Genomic DNA, 15,433 nt, shown 5'->3' with positions numbered 1-15,433 from the left:
AAAAGGATGAGTCCTGCGCTCCTGACTCCTTAACCCCCGTAAGAACGAAGCTGTCTTCCCGAGGCAACGTTCCCTACTCTGGATCGGCATAAATGAATGAATCACAGGGGAATATCGGAAGAAAGTCACCCGGGAAAACTTCCTGTCAAACTATCCCGCTGAATACAGGAATTTATGTTGGGCTTGATAGGCAAATCAATAGGAGATCTTTCCTCTGGACCTTTATTGCAATCTTCTCAGATGTGTAAAACGGCAACTGGTGCTTTCTGTCCCCCTTGCAAAGGAGTCACGCTGTGATTAACGGATCAGGTTTTTGACTGCCAGGACAAATGAATACAAATGAATTTAGGGATCCGAAGGAGAGATTGCAGAACCTCTCATCTCGACACAAAGTAAGTATTCTCCTACTCATGATGCTTTGCCGTGATGGGAGTAGCCTAGAGAAGGTGACAGTGATGGACTCGTTTGTCCAATGGATAGGCTAAAACCACCCGGCGGATTGTTATGGGATTATAATAAACCTGCATTATTGTACAGTTATTTAGGATATTTCGGTCCGGTTTCTCTAGGTTTAGATGTCTAACATAACCTACCTGTCCTGGAGCGCCAACGGTCCAACAGACAGTTTAAATAGACCGGTGTTCTTTTGTGGTAGTATAGCTCTGGTATAACCTGGTTAGTGATCTCCTGAATTTTGTATCAAGTTTCAGCTCAACATTGTTTGTATTTATTGCAACATGGGCTACTTTGTATCTGTCTGAATGTGATGTTTTGATTGATTACACAAAGGTAAGCAAGCGTTTTAATTGAAAACAGCTGAGGACGACAGTGATTTGCATTCATCAGGCAACATGTATGTAGAGTAATCTAAAAGCCAACATTTCCCATGGGTTAGTTAGGGTTATGGAATGCACGAGTCTCGCTCCAACGCTGCACTTCTCTCCGCGCGTCGCGCGCTTGGAACCAACTTTTGGACACGAAAGTCTCCTGTCACACAATCTACTGTCGCTCTCGAGAGAAGGTCTACCGGTATGTTGTGTAGTCTATCCTATCATGACAGTTTCTTATGGTAGTGTTCATACAATCCTTTGAATTATTGGCAACTAACATTCGAGAAATAGGCCTACGATGTCGGTATCCTCTTGGTACCTTTTGCTACACTGTCAACGGTGAAAAGAGCTGGAGACATGACTGATCTGGTCACGGCTGAACTGTTGTCAGAAACCACTCGACAGAATGAAGTGACAACGATAGAGCCGGCTAATGACCCTCACCCCATATTTAAACTAGTTGGAGTTGGGGGGTGACTTATTATGGGAACTGCTATGGAGGGGGACGTTTAGATCAAGTTATTTGTCAACGTTTTGGTCCCACTGTTGTTGAATATCGGCAGACCTACCCATGCCTCGTTGTCTAACAGACAAGGACTGTCTGTTTGTTTATTTGTTTGTATACTTTCCTACAGTCACAAAGTAGACCTAATAGCCTATTCTCACTAATGCCAAATTGTCTTTGTATTTACATCATTTACTGGCCCTTAGGCTCTAGCTATAGTAGCCTATACTCCATTCTAGTATTTCTCATGACATATCCTGAGGTTGCGCCAACAATGAATCAGTCAATCATTGAGGGAAAGAGAAGCGAGGAAGTACCCCACTGACCACCCCTGGCCAGGTTTTTGTCATCTCTCCATTTATTCACAATAGCAGTACAACAACACTTTTTAAATAATCACTGAGTCACAGTCACTCAGTCTATAAAATAACATAATTGTAGCCTAGGTTAATGAGTAACAACAACAACAACAACAACAACAACAACAACAACAACAACAGAAATGTAGCCATTTTTGTTGTTGTTTGTTATTATTGTTATTGTTGTTTGTTATATATTATATATATATTAATTAATTATAATAAACATATAGCCTGCTGTGGCTTATACAAATAGCATGAGCTACTTTATGAACATATTTGTCTAATTAAGCAAAAGCTATTGAAAGGTTATTGCACCGATAACATTTTTTAGACACTACATAATATATTGAGCCAATGGTGTGTGTTCTATCTGTCACTGCTGACTCGGCCAGTCTACGTCAGTGCACTTTAATAGTTTAACACTAGTCTCCTTACGGCTTGTTATTCTGTTGATGGCCGCTAGATGTCTCACCGTCTCACCTTAGTCCACCTTGGAGCTGCCCCTGCAGTTGTCAGTCAGCTTAAAGGTAGTAGGCTACGTGTATATTATATGACCAATCCAATTTAATGGACATTCATAATGTAATAGCGATATATATACATATACAACAGCTTTTTTTCCCTAATTGATGATTTGCCATTATCAAGATGAAATGGCACTCCAAATTGAGGGATTTATTAGGGTTAATCAAACCTGCATAGGATATAAACCACCACAACATCGTGAAAAGAGTGGAGGAAAAAGGTGAACTTTTGAAGTTATTTAGATAGTATTCATATTATACAACTAAACCGTTAAGGATTGACTACAAGAAGAAATCGAGATTGTGGGAGAGGGGAGAGGTGTGGGCCGATAGTGTTGGAGAGTAGTAGTGATGTTCTCCTCCTCATCAATGTCTGTCAGTGTCTGCTGAACCAGAGGAATTTTCCACTGAGTATGTGAGGAGGGGGCACTGGAAGGGTGTGTGCTCAGTGTGTGTATGCTCTTTCTCTCTGTGTGTGTGTGTGTGTGTGTGTGTGTGTGTGTGTGTGTGTGTGTGTGTGTGTGTGTGTGTCTGTGTCTGTGTACGTGTGTACTTGCGTGTGTGTGTGTGTGTGTCTGTGTGCCTGTGTACGTGTGTACGTGTGTACTTGTGTGTGTCTGTGTGTGTGTGTGTGTGTGTGTGTGTGTGTGAGTTTGGAAGGGGGCAGAGTTGCCTTTTGGGAATTCCTCTCCCAGGATGACTGAGGGGGAGGGGCCAGGATGACTGAGGGGGTAGTGAGGGGGAGGGGCCAGGATGACTGAGGGGGAGGGACAAGGATGACTGAGGGGGTAGTGAGGGGGAGGGGCCAGGATGACTGAGGGGGAGGGGCCAGGATGACTGAGGGGGAGGGGCCAGGATGACTGAGGGGGTAGTGAGGGGGAGGGGCCAGGATGACTGAGGGGGTAGTGAGGGGGAGGGGCCAGGATGACTGAGGGGGTAGTGAGGGGGAGAGGCCAGGATGACTGAGGGGGTAGTGAGGGGGAGAGGCCAGGATGACTGAGGGGGTAGTGAACCTCCTAATGACACCTAGTGAAAGTCTCTGATGTCTCTCTGACGGCCACCAGGCTGCTGTGTGTGTGTGTGTGTGTGTGTGTGTGTGTGTGTGTGTGTGTGTGTGTGTGTGTCGTAGGGAGAGAATGAACTGATTCATGAATGTTTTCGCCTCGGAAACATTAAAGAGAGAGATGGAGGGAGGAGAGAGAGAGACACACAGAGAGAGGTCAGAGCATCCAATAAGGTTGAAGGACGTTGGGGCGGCTGTGTCTCAGGAGGTAGAGCCGCCGTCTAATGGCGGTTCGAACCCCCAGCTGGCCACATGTCGAGGTGTCCTTGGGCAAGACACTGAACCCCAAATTGCTCCCAATGAGCGGGCCTTGCATGGTAGCTTGCCACCATTGGTGTGTGAATGGGTGAATGAGAGGCCATTGTAAAGCGTTTTGGAACAAGGTGCTCTATAAGTCAGTCCTCCAAATGGAAGTTCCGTACAGTAGTTAGTAGTAGTTACTCTCAAACTCTTAACTCACTTAGCTTTAATGCTCTAAGGCTTTAAGAGCCACTTGTGAAGTGTTAACCTGATTCCACCTATGGAATCCAGTCCAGTCTTTCATTCATAACTGAATGGCAATCGGAGAAAACTATTGGACCACATTTATGACCTGAGATGGGAGGGTTGTCCTGGCCGGTAACAGATGGAGGAGCGTACTTATGTTGGCGCTGGGTTTTGCAGACTCAGCTTGCCTGCAGGTCTCTCAGCAGCGGCATACCGTCAGTGTGGCTGTGTGAAACCACGACAGGCAGAGTGACTGTATATGCAGACGTCAGCCATATCGAAACTGTAGGCTGGAGTTGTCTGTCTTCTCTCACCACCGCAGGACCAGTCACACACGCATCAAAATCACCTTTCAAGTTTACAACACCACTTCTTTGTACAAGCACTTTGTACTTTTGTGCCTATGAAATGTTCCGGTAAACAGTGATGTTTCCAGGGCAACTCAGACTTTAGTTCACACAGATGCCGTCGAGACTGACAAGACTCATTAAAGCTGGGGGGAAATTCTGAGCATTTCTGACTCACTTCCAGGCGGATCTCTGCCCAGCTGATAAGAGACCATCTGAGACCACAACCAGCTGTCTGGGGAGAGGGACGCATACAGACACACTCACAGACACATACAGACAAGTCCAAGTTCCCTCTCTCTATTTCTGTTTTCCCTGTCCTGTTGCTCTCTCTCTCTCTCGTTCTCTTTCTCTCTCTTTCTCTCTCTCTCTCTCTCTTTCTCTCTTTCTCTCTCTCTCTTGCTCTCTCTCTCTCTCTCTCTCGTTCTCTTTCTCTCTCTTTCTCTCTCTCTCTCTCGCTCTCTCTCTCTTTCTCTCTCTCTCTCTCTCTCTCTCTCTCTCTCTCACACACACACAACTCTACACTAGTAATTACTAAAACAATAACACACGCACGCACTCACACACACACACACACACACACACACACACACACACACACTCCCACTGACCACACACTCACAGACCTCTCAGCCACCACAAGCAGCTGTGAGTGGTGTTGGGTTGGTGATGATTGTACGCTGCGGGGTGACTGGCCGTGAGATCAGACAGTGGTTTCCGAGCGCTCTCCGGTTCGCTGTGTGGATGCCTGTGGTCAGACTGGGCTGCGACCAGACGCCATGCCATATGTGCACACTTCCTGCTCTTAATCATCCAGGTGTATGGCACCTCTGGGAGTCAGGGGGGGGGTGGGGGGTGGTCATAGTGGAGGTTGGGGGTTGGGGTGGGGAATGTTGAGGCCCCTCCTGTCTGCCTGCTAACCTCCCCTCACAGCTGGTGGAGACATTTCCTCCTGTAGGGGCTGCGGTCGGCATGGGAGTCTGGGAAGGGCCTCCTCTAGTGGGAAGCGCTGTCACCTGACCCCCCTGGTCACCCACCGAGTCACAACCCTACCTATCTATCAATCAGCTCTCCTCAGCCTCCCCCCCCTCCTGCACACCTGGCCATGTCCTGTAGTGTGGTGACAGGGTTGGGGGGGGGGGGGGGGGGGGTACAGGGTGGTGAGAGGGTTGGGTGGGGCGGGGGGGATACAGGGGGGTGAGAGGGTTGGGTGGGGGGGGGGTACAGGGGGGTGAGAGGGTTGGGTGGGGGGGGGATACAGGGGGGTGAGAGGGTTGGGTGAGGGGGGGGATACAGGGTGATGGACGACTGACCTGCTTCGCTGGAGGCTGCTACTGCTGTGGCTGTCAGAGAGGAGGATGGGGGGGGGGTTTATTTATTATTTATTTTACACCCTAGTGTTTCCGCAGACTACGGTATTTCATTTCAGTTGACATGGTGACTAAGTGACTGAGCAGGCTGCGATCTGTCTTAGTGGTCAAGTTGTTTGTCGTTGTTGTGTTGAATGGCAGTGGTTAAATGCCAGTGCAGTAGCGTCGTAGACAACTTCCCCCACAACCATTCGGAAATCTAGACAAATGTACTGTAGTGGCCTCTCATAAAACACAGGCCTCCACTCTCTCTTGTCGTGCTGATACAGTTGTAAACTTCAATCCCTTTCGTATGCTCCAATGTCTTCTACTGTAGTGACTACGAGTGTTTGACAGGACAGAGTTTTACATCATAATTTTAACATGTCTCTGAGGTCTCAGATGTGGTGGAGACTTGGAAGGTAGCAGTGAGCAGAGTGTTGGCTGTCATGGTTGTGACTGTGTTTCTAACCAGCCTCTCCTCTCTTCCCACAGGAGAGCCCTATTGCTCTGTACTGTTCTATATTGTACCTGTTACCTGGGCCTTGCACAAGTACTCTCTGAAGGTAAGATATACTATACTATACACTCACTCTGGCATTCATGTTCAGCCTCTCCTCTCCACCCCGTTTCACCCTATTCAGCATATTTACGAGCGGAAAGATGTTTTTGCCTTTCGGTCATACCGCAAGCATGTAAACACGCTGTATGGGTTTTTGGCGGTTTCCATGATGATGTGTACCGAGAGAACAACACGTCACATGACCAGACGGTTCCAGACCGAAAAACAAAAGCTTAACAAACGGCTCGTTAACACATGATGGATCTTCTGAGGCTTGGGGCTCCTTGCCAAAGACACAACAACAACAAGTGTGTCAGAAGACACAGTGCAGATCTTCCACGGTGTCGGAATAATTGCTAGTCCGTGACCTCATCCATTATGAGGGAATTGAATTAGGGTTGGAGAGCCTGGGCCTTGGCAGGGGCCGTCGGAGGGGGACTTTGAACGTCAGCCAGGCACTAAACACAAACTCGTATGTCTCAAACCAAACACACAGCACAGTACAGACCAACCAGAGCCAACCATACACTATACCATAGGTACTGATTAGATCAACTTCATATACTGTCTTCCCTCCTGCCAACTCCTAATGCCTGTAATCGTTGGACAGACCACACACCGGGAGGAAAATACACCACATGTGCACAGAACAGGCACAGAACATGTTTAGGGTTTTGGAAGCAGAAATTATTTTTGTTAATATATATATATATAAACCCCAAACTTTGAGGGCTCAGGGAAAGTCTTACAGCCTTATACATTACATCCAGACCATAAAGACAGGCCTGTAAGAATAAGAAGTACATGATTGAATGTGTTGGCTCCAACCTCTTCAGCTGTGCGTCATCCCATGCCATCAACGCAGCATTTGTTCTCGACTCACACTCAATGACTGTTCAATTTCAGGCACGGTTCGGAAAAGCAGTACAGTACAGGATGGCTGACCTCTCTACGCAGAGCTCTGTGCCAGTGCTGTTAGCTGGTTATTTTAAGAGAGCTGAGTTTGGAAGCACTTTAATGATTCGTTTCGAGAAAAAGTGGCCGGATGATGAAAGAGAAGTGGACTGCCGTGCGTAATCAGCTGAATCAGCAGTGGAGTTATTTTGAGCAGAGCAGAGATGCTTATAAACATGAAGTCATAAAGAATAGCAGAAAAGAACATTGTGCCGTGAAGTGGGAGTCTTTCTTCTCGGTTTCTCCTTGCTTGCTTGAACCTGATGCTCTCTGCTGGCGCGCGCCACCGTGGGCCAGCTCTCTGAAGCTCCTCGGGGTCCCATCCCCTCTCTCTCTCTCTCACTCTCCAGCTGTGCTTATGTGCTACAGTACTGTACTGTAGTACCCCCTCTTTGTTTCTTTCTCTCTCCCTCTTCTTCCTCCCCCTCTTTCTCCCCTCCCCCACTCTCCCCCGCCTCACAGGTCCCATTAGCACGAAGGTCTCAAGCCCTATTCATATGTCATATAAAAACAGAATGTGCTCACTCCCAAAGCTTTAATTCCCACTTCTCCCGGGTTCCATGTTACAAGCAGCACTAAACATGTTCCCGGTAGAGAGCAGGCCCGGCAGTACTGGACCGGAGCCTACGTCTGAGATCACAGGGTAATCAGTGACGGCCCGGTCCCCTCCTGCTGAGTTCAGCTCCGGGGCTGCCCAGAGGGCTGTCTGATGGCTGGAAACGGTGGTCTGCTTCCAGGCAGTGAGATGCACAGTGCTCCCCCGTGGCCAGTCTAGTGATGTAACTGTCACTTGGAGGGTGAATGTCACTACCAGAGACGGACAGAGATCACACAGCCATGAGAAGATGCTCCTTATGCTTATTAGTATCACACTATTCACCACAGAGAGTTGGACTTTCCCTTCACTGCTCCTCAGAGTGGAAACACTCTTCTGGTGTTTACTGATTGGTCTGGTTTCACCCACTAAATCTCGAACCCCTGTTTACCTTTGACCCCCCCCCCCCAACGTATTCTTTCCACATGTGTAAGGACACACGTTAGTTAGCCTCCTAGCAGCATCACTTCCCTGGCGGTGGGGTTGGCAGTCACTGAGAAGTCCTGTTAACTACATGACCTGTTAACTACATGACCTGTTAACTACATGACCTGTTTACATGACCTGTTACCTACATGACCTGTTAACATGACCTGTTAACTACATGACCTGTTAACATGACCTGTTACCTACATAACCTGTTTACATGACCTGTTACCTACATGACCTGTTAACATGACCTGTTACCTACATAACCTGTTTACATGACCTGTTAACTACATGACCTGTTAACTACATGACCTGTTAACTACTTGACCTGTTAACTACATGACCTGTTAACTACATGACTTGTTACCTACATGACCTGTTAACTACATGACCTGTTACCTACATTACCTGTTAACTACTTGACCTGTTACCTACATGGCCTGTTACCTACATGACCTGTTACCTACATGACCTGTTAACTACATGACCTGTTACCTACATGACCTGTTAACATGACCTGTTACTACATGACCTGTTAACTACATGACCTGTTAACATGACCTGTTACCTACATGACCTGTTAACTACATGACCTGTTAATGACCTGTTAACATGACCTGTTAACTACATGACCTGTTAACATGACCTGTTACCTACATGACCTGTTAACTACTTGACCTGTTACCTACATGACCTGTTAACTACATGACCTGTTAACCTGACCTGTTACTACATGACCTGTTAACTACATGACCTGTTAACATGACCTGTTAACTACATGACCTGTTAACATGACCTGTTAACTACATGACCTGTTAACATGACCTGTTACCTACATGACCTGTTAACTACAGTACAGGCCAAAAGTTTGGACACACCTTCTCATTCAATGCGTTTCCTTTATTTTCATGACTATTTGGTACATTGTAGATTCTCACTGAAGGCATCAAAACTATGAATGAACACATAGGAATGATGTATTTAACAATAAAGTGTGAAATAACTCTAAATATGTCTTATATTTTAGATTCCTCAAAGTAGCCACCCTTTGCTTTTTTGTTGTTAATAAAATATGTAATAATAATATTAAATATAATATGTGTTAATAATAATATGTTATTATATATATATATATATTTAATATTATTATTATATATTTTATTAACAACAAAAATATATATATTTTATTAACAACAAAAAAGCAAAGGGTGGCTACTTTGAGGAATCTAAAATATAAGACATATTTAGAGTTATTTCACACTTTTTTGTTAAGTCCATCATTCCACATGTGTTCATTCATAGTTTTGATGCCTTCAGTGAGAATCTACAATGTAAATAGTCATGAAAATAAAGGAAACACATTGAATGAGAAGGTGTGTCCAAACTTTTGGCCTGTACTGTACATGACCTGTTACCTACATGACCTGTTAACTACATGACCTGTTACCTACATGACTTGTTAACATGACCTGTTAACTACATGACCTGTTAACTACATGGCCTATCCTGCCACGCCTCACATGACTAGGGCCTGCAGGCCAGTCAGTGTGAGCAGGGTTAGCAGCGTTAACACCACCTGGTGTGGTAAATGGTACTAAATCAGAGGTGCCCTCCACCTCCAGATACAGATGGTTCACTTCATAATGCTTCCCAGCGCTTCATGTTACTAATTGGCTGAAGGGTTCCCAGCTCTACGCAAACGGTTTCTCAGCTTGAAATAATTCTGTGGTTATTAAGAAGACAAGAAGGCATCAATTCACAGGACAGTAGGAGAGTAGTTCGACCCACGATTTAAAATGCTTTGTCAACACTTTATCTCAGAGCTGGAACTTGGAGCCAGTGCGCACAGCCAGCCTGCTCTAGCAGCAAAGTGGACAGAGGCGAGTGTGCCACTCTAGTAGTCAGTAGTCACTGTCCTGCCTCTCTCTCTCTCTTTCTTTCTCTCTCTCTCTCTCTCTCTCTCTCTCTCTCTCTCTCTCTCTCTCTCTCTCTCTCTCTCTCTCTCTCTCTCTCTCTCTCTCTCTCTCTCTCTCTCTCTCTCTCTCTCTCTCTCTCTCTCTCTCTCTCTCTCTCTCTCTCTCTCTCTCTCTCTCTCTCTCTCTCTCTCTCTCTCTCTCTGTATGCACTGTGCACAAAGACTCATGTGTTCTGGGGCAGAGTGTGTTCTAGATCTGGCCCCTGGGAGAGAGGGGGCTCTCCTTTGACTGATCCGCTCAACACCTCCACAGCTCTGGGCCTCAGAGGAAAGGGGGGGGGGGAGGAGGAGAGAGAGTCATTTCTGCGCAGGCATGAGGCCTCTTCTCCTCCCTTGTTCCCTGCATAGGGCCCCCTCACTGCTACTGTTCTGTTGGGGATTGAAGGAGGAAGGATTGCTGCGATGCTTGACGGTCGGTTGACACTGATGCGTGGAGAGCAGGCAGAGGAGATGATTCCTAGCGTGTTTTTGTTTAGACCCCCCCCCCACCCCCCACCCCGCTCCGATCGGCAGCTACCGTTCAGGTCATTACAGCCCCGGGCGTCGGGTTTATTTAAAAAACACATTCAATTATCCAGACCTCTGCCTCCGCTCGGGGCTCCGGTTTCAATGAGTGGCATCATCTAACGTTTTCCTCTCTGTTGAAACGAGGGAGTTCTTAATTGCTTCGGTTGTTTGAATGTGCCGTGTGTAGGAAAAACCAGCTGATGTGCCAGTGTGGTCAGTCCAACAGCCCCCCCTGCAGAAAGTCCAAATGCCTTCCCCTCCTTTCTCCAGGAAGTACCATTTTCCAAAATCTAGAGAAAATGAGTCCAGCATTTCCTATTAACGCTCTTCAAGAGATTGCTGTGTTTTCACTCGCGCTTAAGACCGTCTGGGTCTTCTGCCATAACTTCAGTTTAGTTTGTAATCATACACTCCTCCGCTGACATCTGGTGAGTGTGTAATGTGTGCGTGTGGGCCAGGATTAGTCTTGTGAGGGCTTTTTGAGAATCTTGTGGCCATGTTTCTCTGTATTATCTCATACACAGACACAGTGACTGACCGAGATTCTCCCTCCCCATGCTTTCCACTCACAATCGCCACATGGGATCTCCATAGACATTGTCTGACATTGTCATTCATGTATCCATGGTGACGGTCCAGCCTGGCCATGCACAGTAGGCAGGCAGCATGGCTGTTTTCTTCAGCTGTGATCCTCCCAATAAGATTCTGATCACTGCTGTCCTCCTCAGTTGGGATCGGTTCCACCGTTGACCCCCTCCTGGCCTTTCCGTCTCTCGCTGTCAACTGAGACAGTGTCTTCTGCTCCAGCTCTGCCTTCCTTCTCTCTCTCCTACCCTCCAGCCTCTATCTCTGCCCCTCCAGATGTGTTATTTGCTCTGCATTGTCTGGATAAATCAGGTATGTGTGTTGTATTCAAGGCAACATCTCATATACCTCAGGTGCAAACAATCCCAAACAAACACAAGGGTTCTACTGTCAATGTACTCACTCTTTGTAAAGACAGATGACTTTCATTCCCAAAGTATCCTTTGTTATTAGTCTTTTTTGTTAGTGTGTGTGTGTGTGTGTGTGTGTGTGTGTGTTGTGTTGTGTTGTGTTCTACTCTGTTCTAACCCCGGTCCTGCCCTCCTGCAGATGTGGACATCCTCCAAAGGCTGGCGCTCACGGGAGAGAAGCCGTCGCGCTCCGTCCCTCCAGGGGTCATTCCGTTCCGATCGGGGGTCATCCTCACCCAGCGGGCGCGTGTGGAGGCCCCGCTGCTCTCCGTCATCCCGCCGCTCTACTGGCCCGACCTGGCGCTGCTCCTGAGCCTGCGCTCCCACCGCGTCAACAACGCCTTCCTCTTCACCGTGCTCTCCGGCCGCAGGAAGCTCCTGCTGGGCCTGCAGCTCACCCCGGGCCAGGTGGTGCTCCACACCGGACCCAAGAGCTCCGTGGCGCTGGACTACGATCTCCACGATGGCCAGTGGCACCACTTGGCCCTGGACATCAGTGGCAAGAGGGTGACTCTGTACACGGCATGCGGGAAGCAGAGCGTCCATGCGGAGCTGGGCTCAGACAGAGAGGCGGGCCTGGACCCTCAGGGCTCCTTCCTGCTGGGGAAGATGAGCCAGGCGTCCTCGGTGCAGTTCGAAGGCGCCATCTGCCAGTTCCACCTGATCCCCTCTGCCCAGGCAGCTCACAACTACTGCAAGTACATTAAGAAACAGTGCCGGGAAGCCGACACGTACAGGCCCAACCTCACGCCCCTCCTGCCCCTCTTACCCCGAGACCCCAACATCACGGCCACCCCGGCCCCCCTGCCCATCCGCCCCCCCCCCGCCGCTGCCGCTACGCCGGCCCCCACCAAGCTGGGCAGGAAGCCTCCAGGACTGAGCCCGGCTCGGAGCGCCGCCGCGGCCGCCTCCGCCGTCAGGTACGCGGCCCTGAAGCCCATCCCCCCTAGGACCACTCTCCCTCCCCCGCCCGGAGCCGCGGCGCCTGTCACGGCCCAGCCCGGACTAGCCGAGAGAACCGTCGCAACACCGCTCAGGACTGTCGGAGTCCCCCCCCCCTCCAAAACCCCCCCCACCCTCAAATCCCCCAAGACCACCCCCCCAAAGCCCACCCCCCGTGGCGGCCCTAAGAAGAACACGGTGGGCCCGGGTGCCAAGAAGACGCCTGCCGCCCCCCCGGCCAAGGCCAAGGTCACTAAGAAGGACTCGGGGGCTGCAGTCACCCCCCCTGGTCCAAAGAAACCACACCCCACCGTCGCTAAGAAGCCCCCCCAGCCTAAATCACCCCCATCCTCCAAAGCCACCAGCTCCAAAGCCACCAAACCACCTGTCAATCCAAAAGTGTCCAAAGCGACCAAGCCAGCGGTTACGCCCCGCTACACCAAACCCACCAGCGCCTCGGTCACCCTGCCGGCCACTGACGGCTTCCAAACATGGGATGTGGAACCCACTCAGTTCTCACTGCTGGCAGGACCCCCGGGGCTGAAGGGTGAACCAGGCTTCCCGGTAAGAGTCAACATCACCTCAACATACAGTACCTGTTCATTTTCACTGACTTTACTGGTATTGGTGCTGTTGTTGTTGTTGTTGTGTGTGTGTGTGTGTGTGTGTGTGTGTGTGTGTGTGTGTGTGTGTGCTTGCATGCGTGTGTGTGCGTGTATGCATGTGGTTGCGTTATTGTGTATGAGTATGGGAGCAAATGGTTTACTGGATGCAGTCGTGTGTGGCAGGTTGAGCTTTTAAACTAAGTCGAGCGGTTAAAGTGGAGCATGTTCCATATGTGAACCCTTTCCCTTTCTCTCTCTCTCTGTGTCTCTGAGTCCCAGACTGTCAGACTCTAATCCTGACCCATTACAGGTCTTTCCATCCCCAGCCCCCCCTTACTGGGAACAATCAGGGCTCAGTGGCAGCTCAGGGGAAGGGGGGGGGGGCAGGGCAGCCCTGGCCAGAGGAGACCTCCACGGGCAACACAGCATCCACATTGTGTGGTCCCCTAGAGAGGCGGGAAATTAAGGAAAGGAAGAGAAGGAGAAGGGATAGAGAAGGGGGAGAGATGGAGATGGTCTCGTCGTCTCGTTTGTCTCGCTGTCTCCTGACCTGTCCAGTGCTGTCCTGTCCTGTCCTGTCCCCTCCTGTTCTGTCCTGCCCTGCCCTGTCCCCTCCTGTCCTGTCCTGTCCTGTCCTGTCCTGTCCTGACCTGAACTGCACTTCAAACCACAACACGGTCAAAGTTGACGGGGCCTCCAAGTTTACGCGTATAGGCACTGTGGAGGCCCAGGGTGTAGCTGTGGAGGCCCATGGTGTAGCTGTGGCCCAGGGTGTAGCTGTGGGGCAGTGGGGCTAAAGTCAAGGAGGCACTGCAGGCTAATGTGCAACTTCCTCCTTTTCCACATGCAGGTTCGAAATCCTCCCCCTTTCTCTCCCTCCTTTCTCTCCCCATCCCCCCACCCAGACCTATCTCCCCCCACCCGACCCCACCCCACCCAAGGTCCAGCGTGCCGGTGCTGACGCCTTGCCGTCTCCGCACCAGATTCCTCTGTCACAGAGGGCGGGTGGGGGTCGCGCGGCCCACTTTCAAAGCCGGGTCAAAGGTCAGGGGCAGGCAGTAAACACTTCACCATTCAGCCTCCCCCCTCTGAAGGGCTTTTCCACTGGCGGGACTCAGCAGGCTCAGTGTTTCCATGGATCACACAGCTCTGGAATCTCAGTCCAACGGCAGCTAGCTGAGGAGGGTCATCTTCAAGAGACTCTCTCCCTCAGGGAGCAGTCAGCATTTTTCAGTCCTCTTTAAACTGAGGAAATCATTCATAAACATCAAACAAGAAAGTGTGGTGGGAAATGACCTATTTTCTTTTTCATTCAGGAGAGAAACGGGCCAGCTAGCTGAATCCCTCTCGCCTTCTCCTTTTCTTTATTCTGCAGCTCCCATGACTTAATAGTTACTACTACGCCATTCATGCCATAACATATGCCATTTAACTGACGCCTTTTAATCCCAAGTGATTTACATTGCAGCGAACGCATACATTTTTCAGTATATACGGTCCCAGCGGGAATCAAACCCACAACCGCAAGCGTTATCAGCGCCATTCTCGACCAATTTTTCTTTATTTTAATTTGTTTTAAATCTTTTATTATTTAAAAAAATCATCATATTTACAGTACCTTATCAGTACACACAGTACAACACATAGGTAGGCATCAGCCCTCTATCAACTCAGAAAAAACATGCTCTACCAACTGAGCCACCAGTTGGTCTGTCCAGGACCGGCTGTGTACGCTCTTCCTTTCAAACCCAGTGGTTTTGGTGTGACCCGTGTGTAGGAGACATTATGTCATGCTGTGCTTTTGAAGTGGCTCTTATCTGCAGTTTGACAGGCAGACTGCAGAGTACTCTCTATTGGGACGGTTAATCCACTTGTGCTCTTGTAGTGGTTTTTATAAAACCACTACACTCTGATTTCCGAGAGCTGAGTCTCCAGCCGTGTCTGTCATTGCTGGAGGCCCGGTGACTGACGTCACACTTTACCTCACACTCACCACACGAGCGCTGTCATCTCCTGAAGAACCAACCCACTGACACTGGTAGGAAACCCACTACCCACTCACTACGTTGTAGGAAAGATGAGATTCAGATATTTGTACCCACACTGAGGAGGCTATAAAGAGTGGACCTGGGGAGGCGGGTGGAGGTAGAAATTGGAGGACGGGCTCAATGTGTGGAACATTCCGGAAAGGTGGAATGGTATGGAACCCACCTACGCCCAGGGCTGAGGTAGGAGCTGTGTGGATGGAGAGGGACTTGTGTGCTGACTTTTTGGGATGGAAACATTGATCCTATGTGTAGACTGTGTGCGTGTTCTGACTTCAACACAGCCATGGAGCCGCAGCACACAAGCCCCTACTAAGTTATTAGGAGTAGATGTGCACGTTTTTTTATTTTTTTATTT

At 49.1% G+C, this 15,433-nt stretch overlaps 1 protein-coding gene across 1 annotated transcript in view; it reads left to right on the top strand.

Moving 5' to 3' along the window:
- Window positions 1-339: 339 nt before the first annotated feature.
- The window catches only part of col27a1a (collagen, type XXVII, alpha 1a), a gene marked incomplete at both ends in the record, with an annotated part of 120,368 nt that continues 105,274 nt past the window's right edge, over window positions 340-15,433 (top strand). The window contains 3 exons of the mRNA XM_080529368.1: window positions 340-392; window positions 5,962-6,032; window positions 11,623-12,989. Of these exons, the coding sequence (XP_080385494.1) occupies window positions 340-392; window positions 5,962-6,032; window positions 11,623-12,989 (1,491 nt within the window). The remainder of the gene's footprint in view (window positions 393-5,961; window positions 6,033-11,622; window positions 12,990-15,433) is intronic.

Source organism: Nansenia antarctica (genome assembly GCF_963989245.1).
Source record: "Nansenia antarctica genome assembly, chromosome: 4".
Taxonomy (NCBI): domain Eukaryota; kingdom Metazoa; phylum Chordata; class Actinopteri; order Argentiniformes; family Microstomatidae; genus Nansenia; species Nansenia antarctica.
Note: the sequence above shows the minus strand (reverse complement) of the source record. Positions and strands in the feature narration are given on the sequence as shown.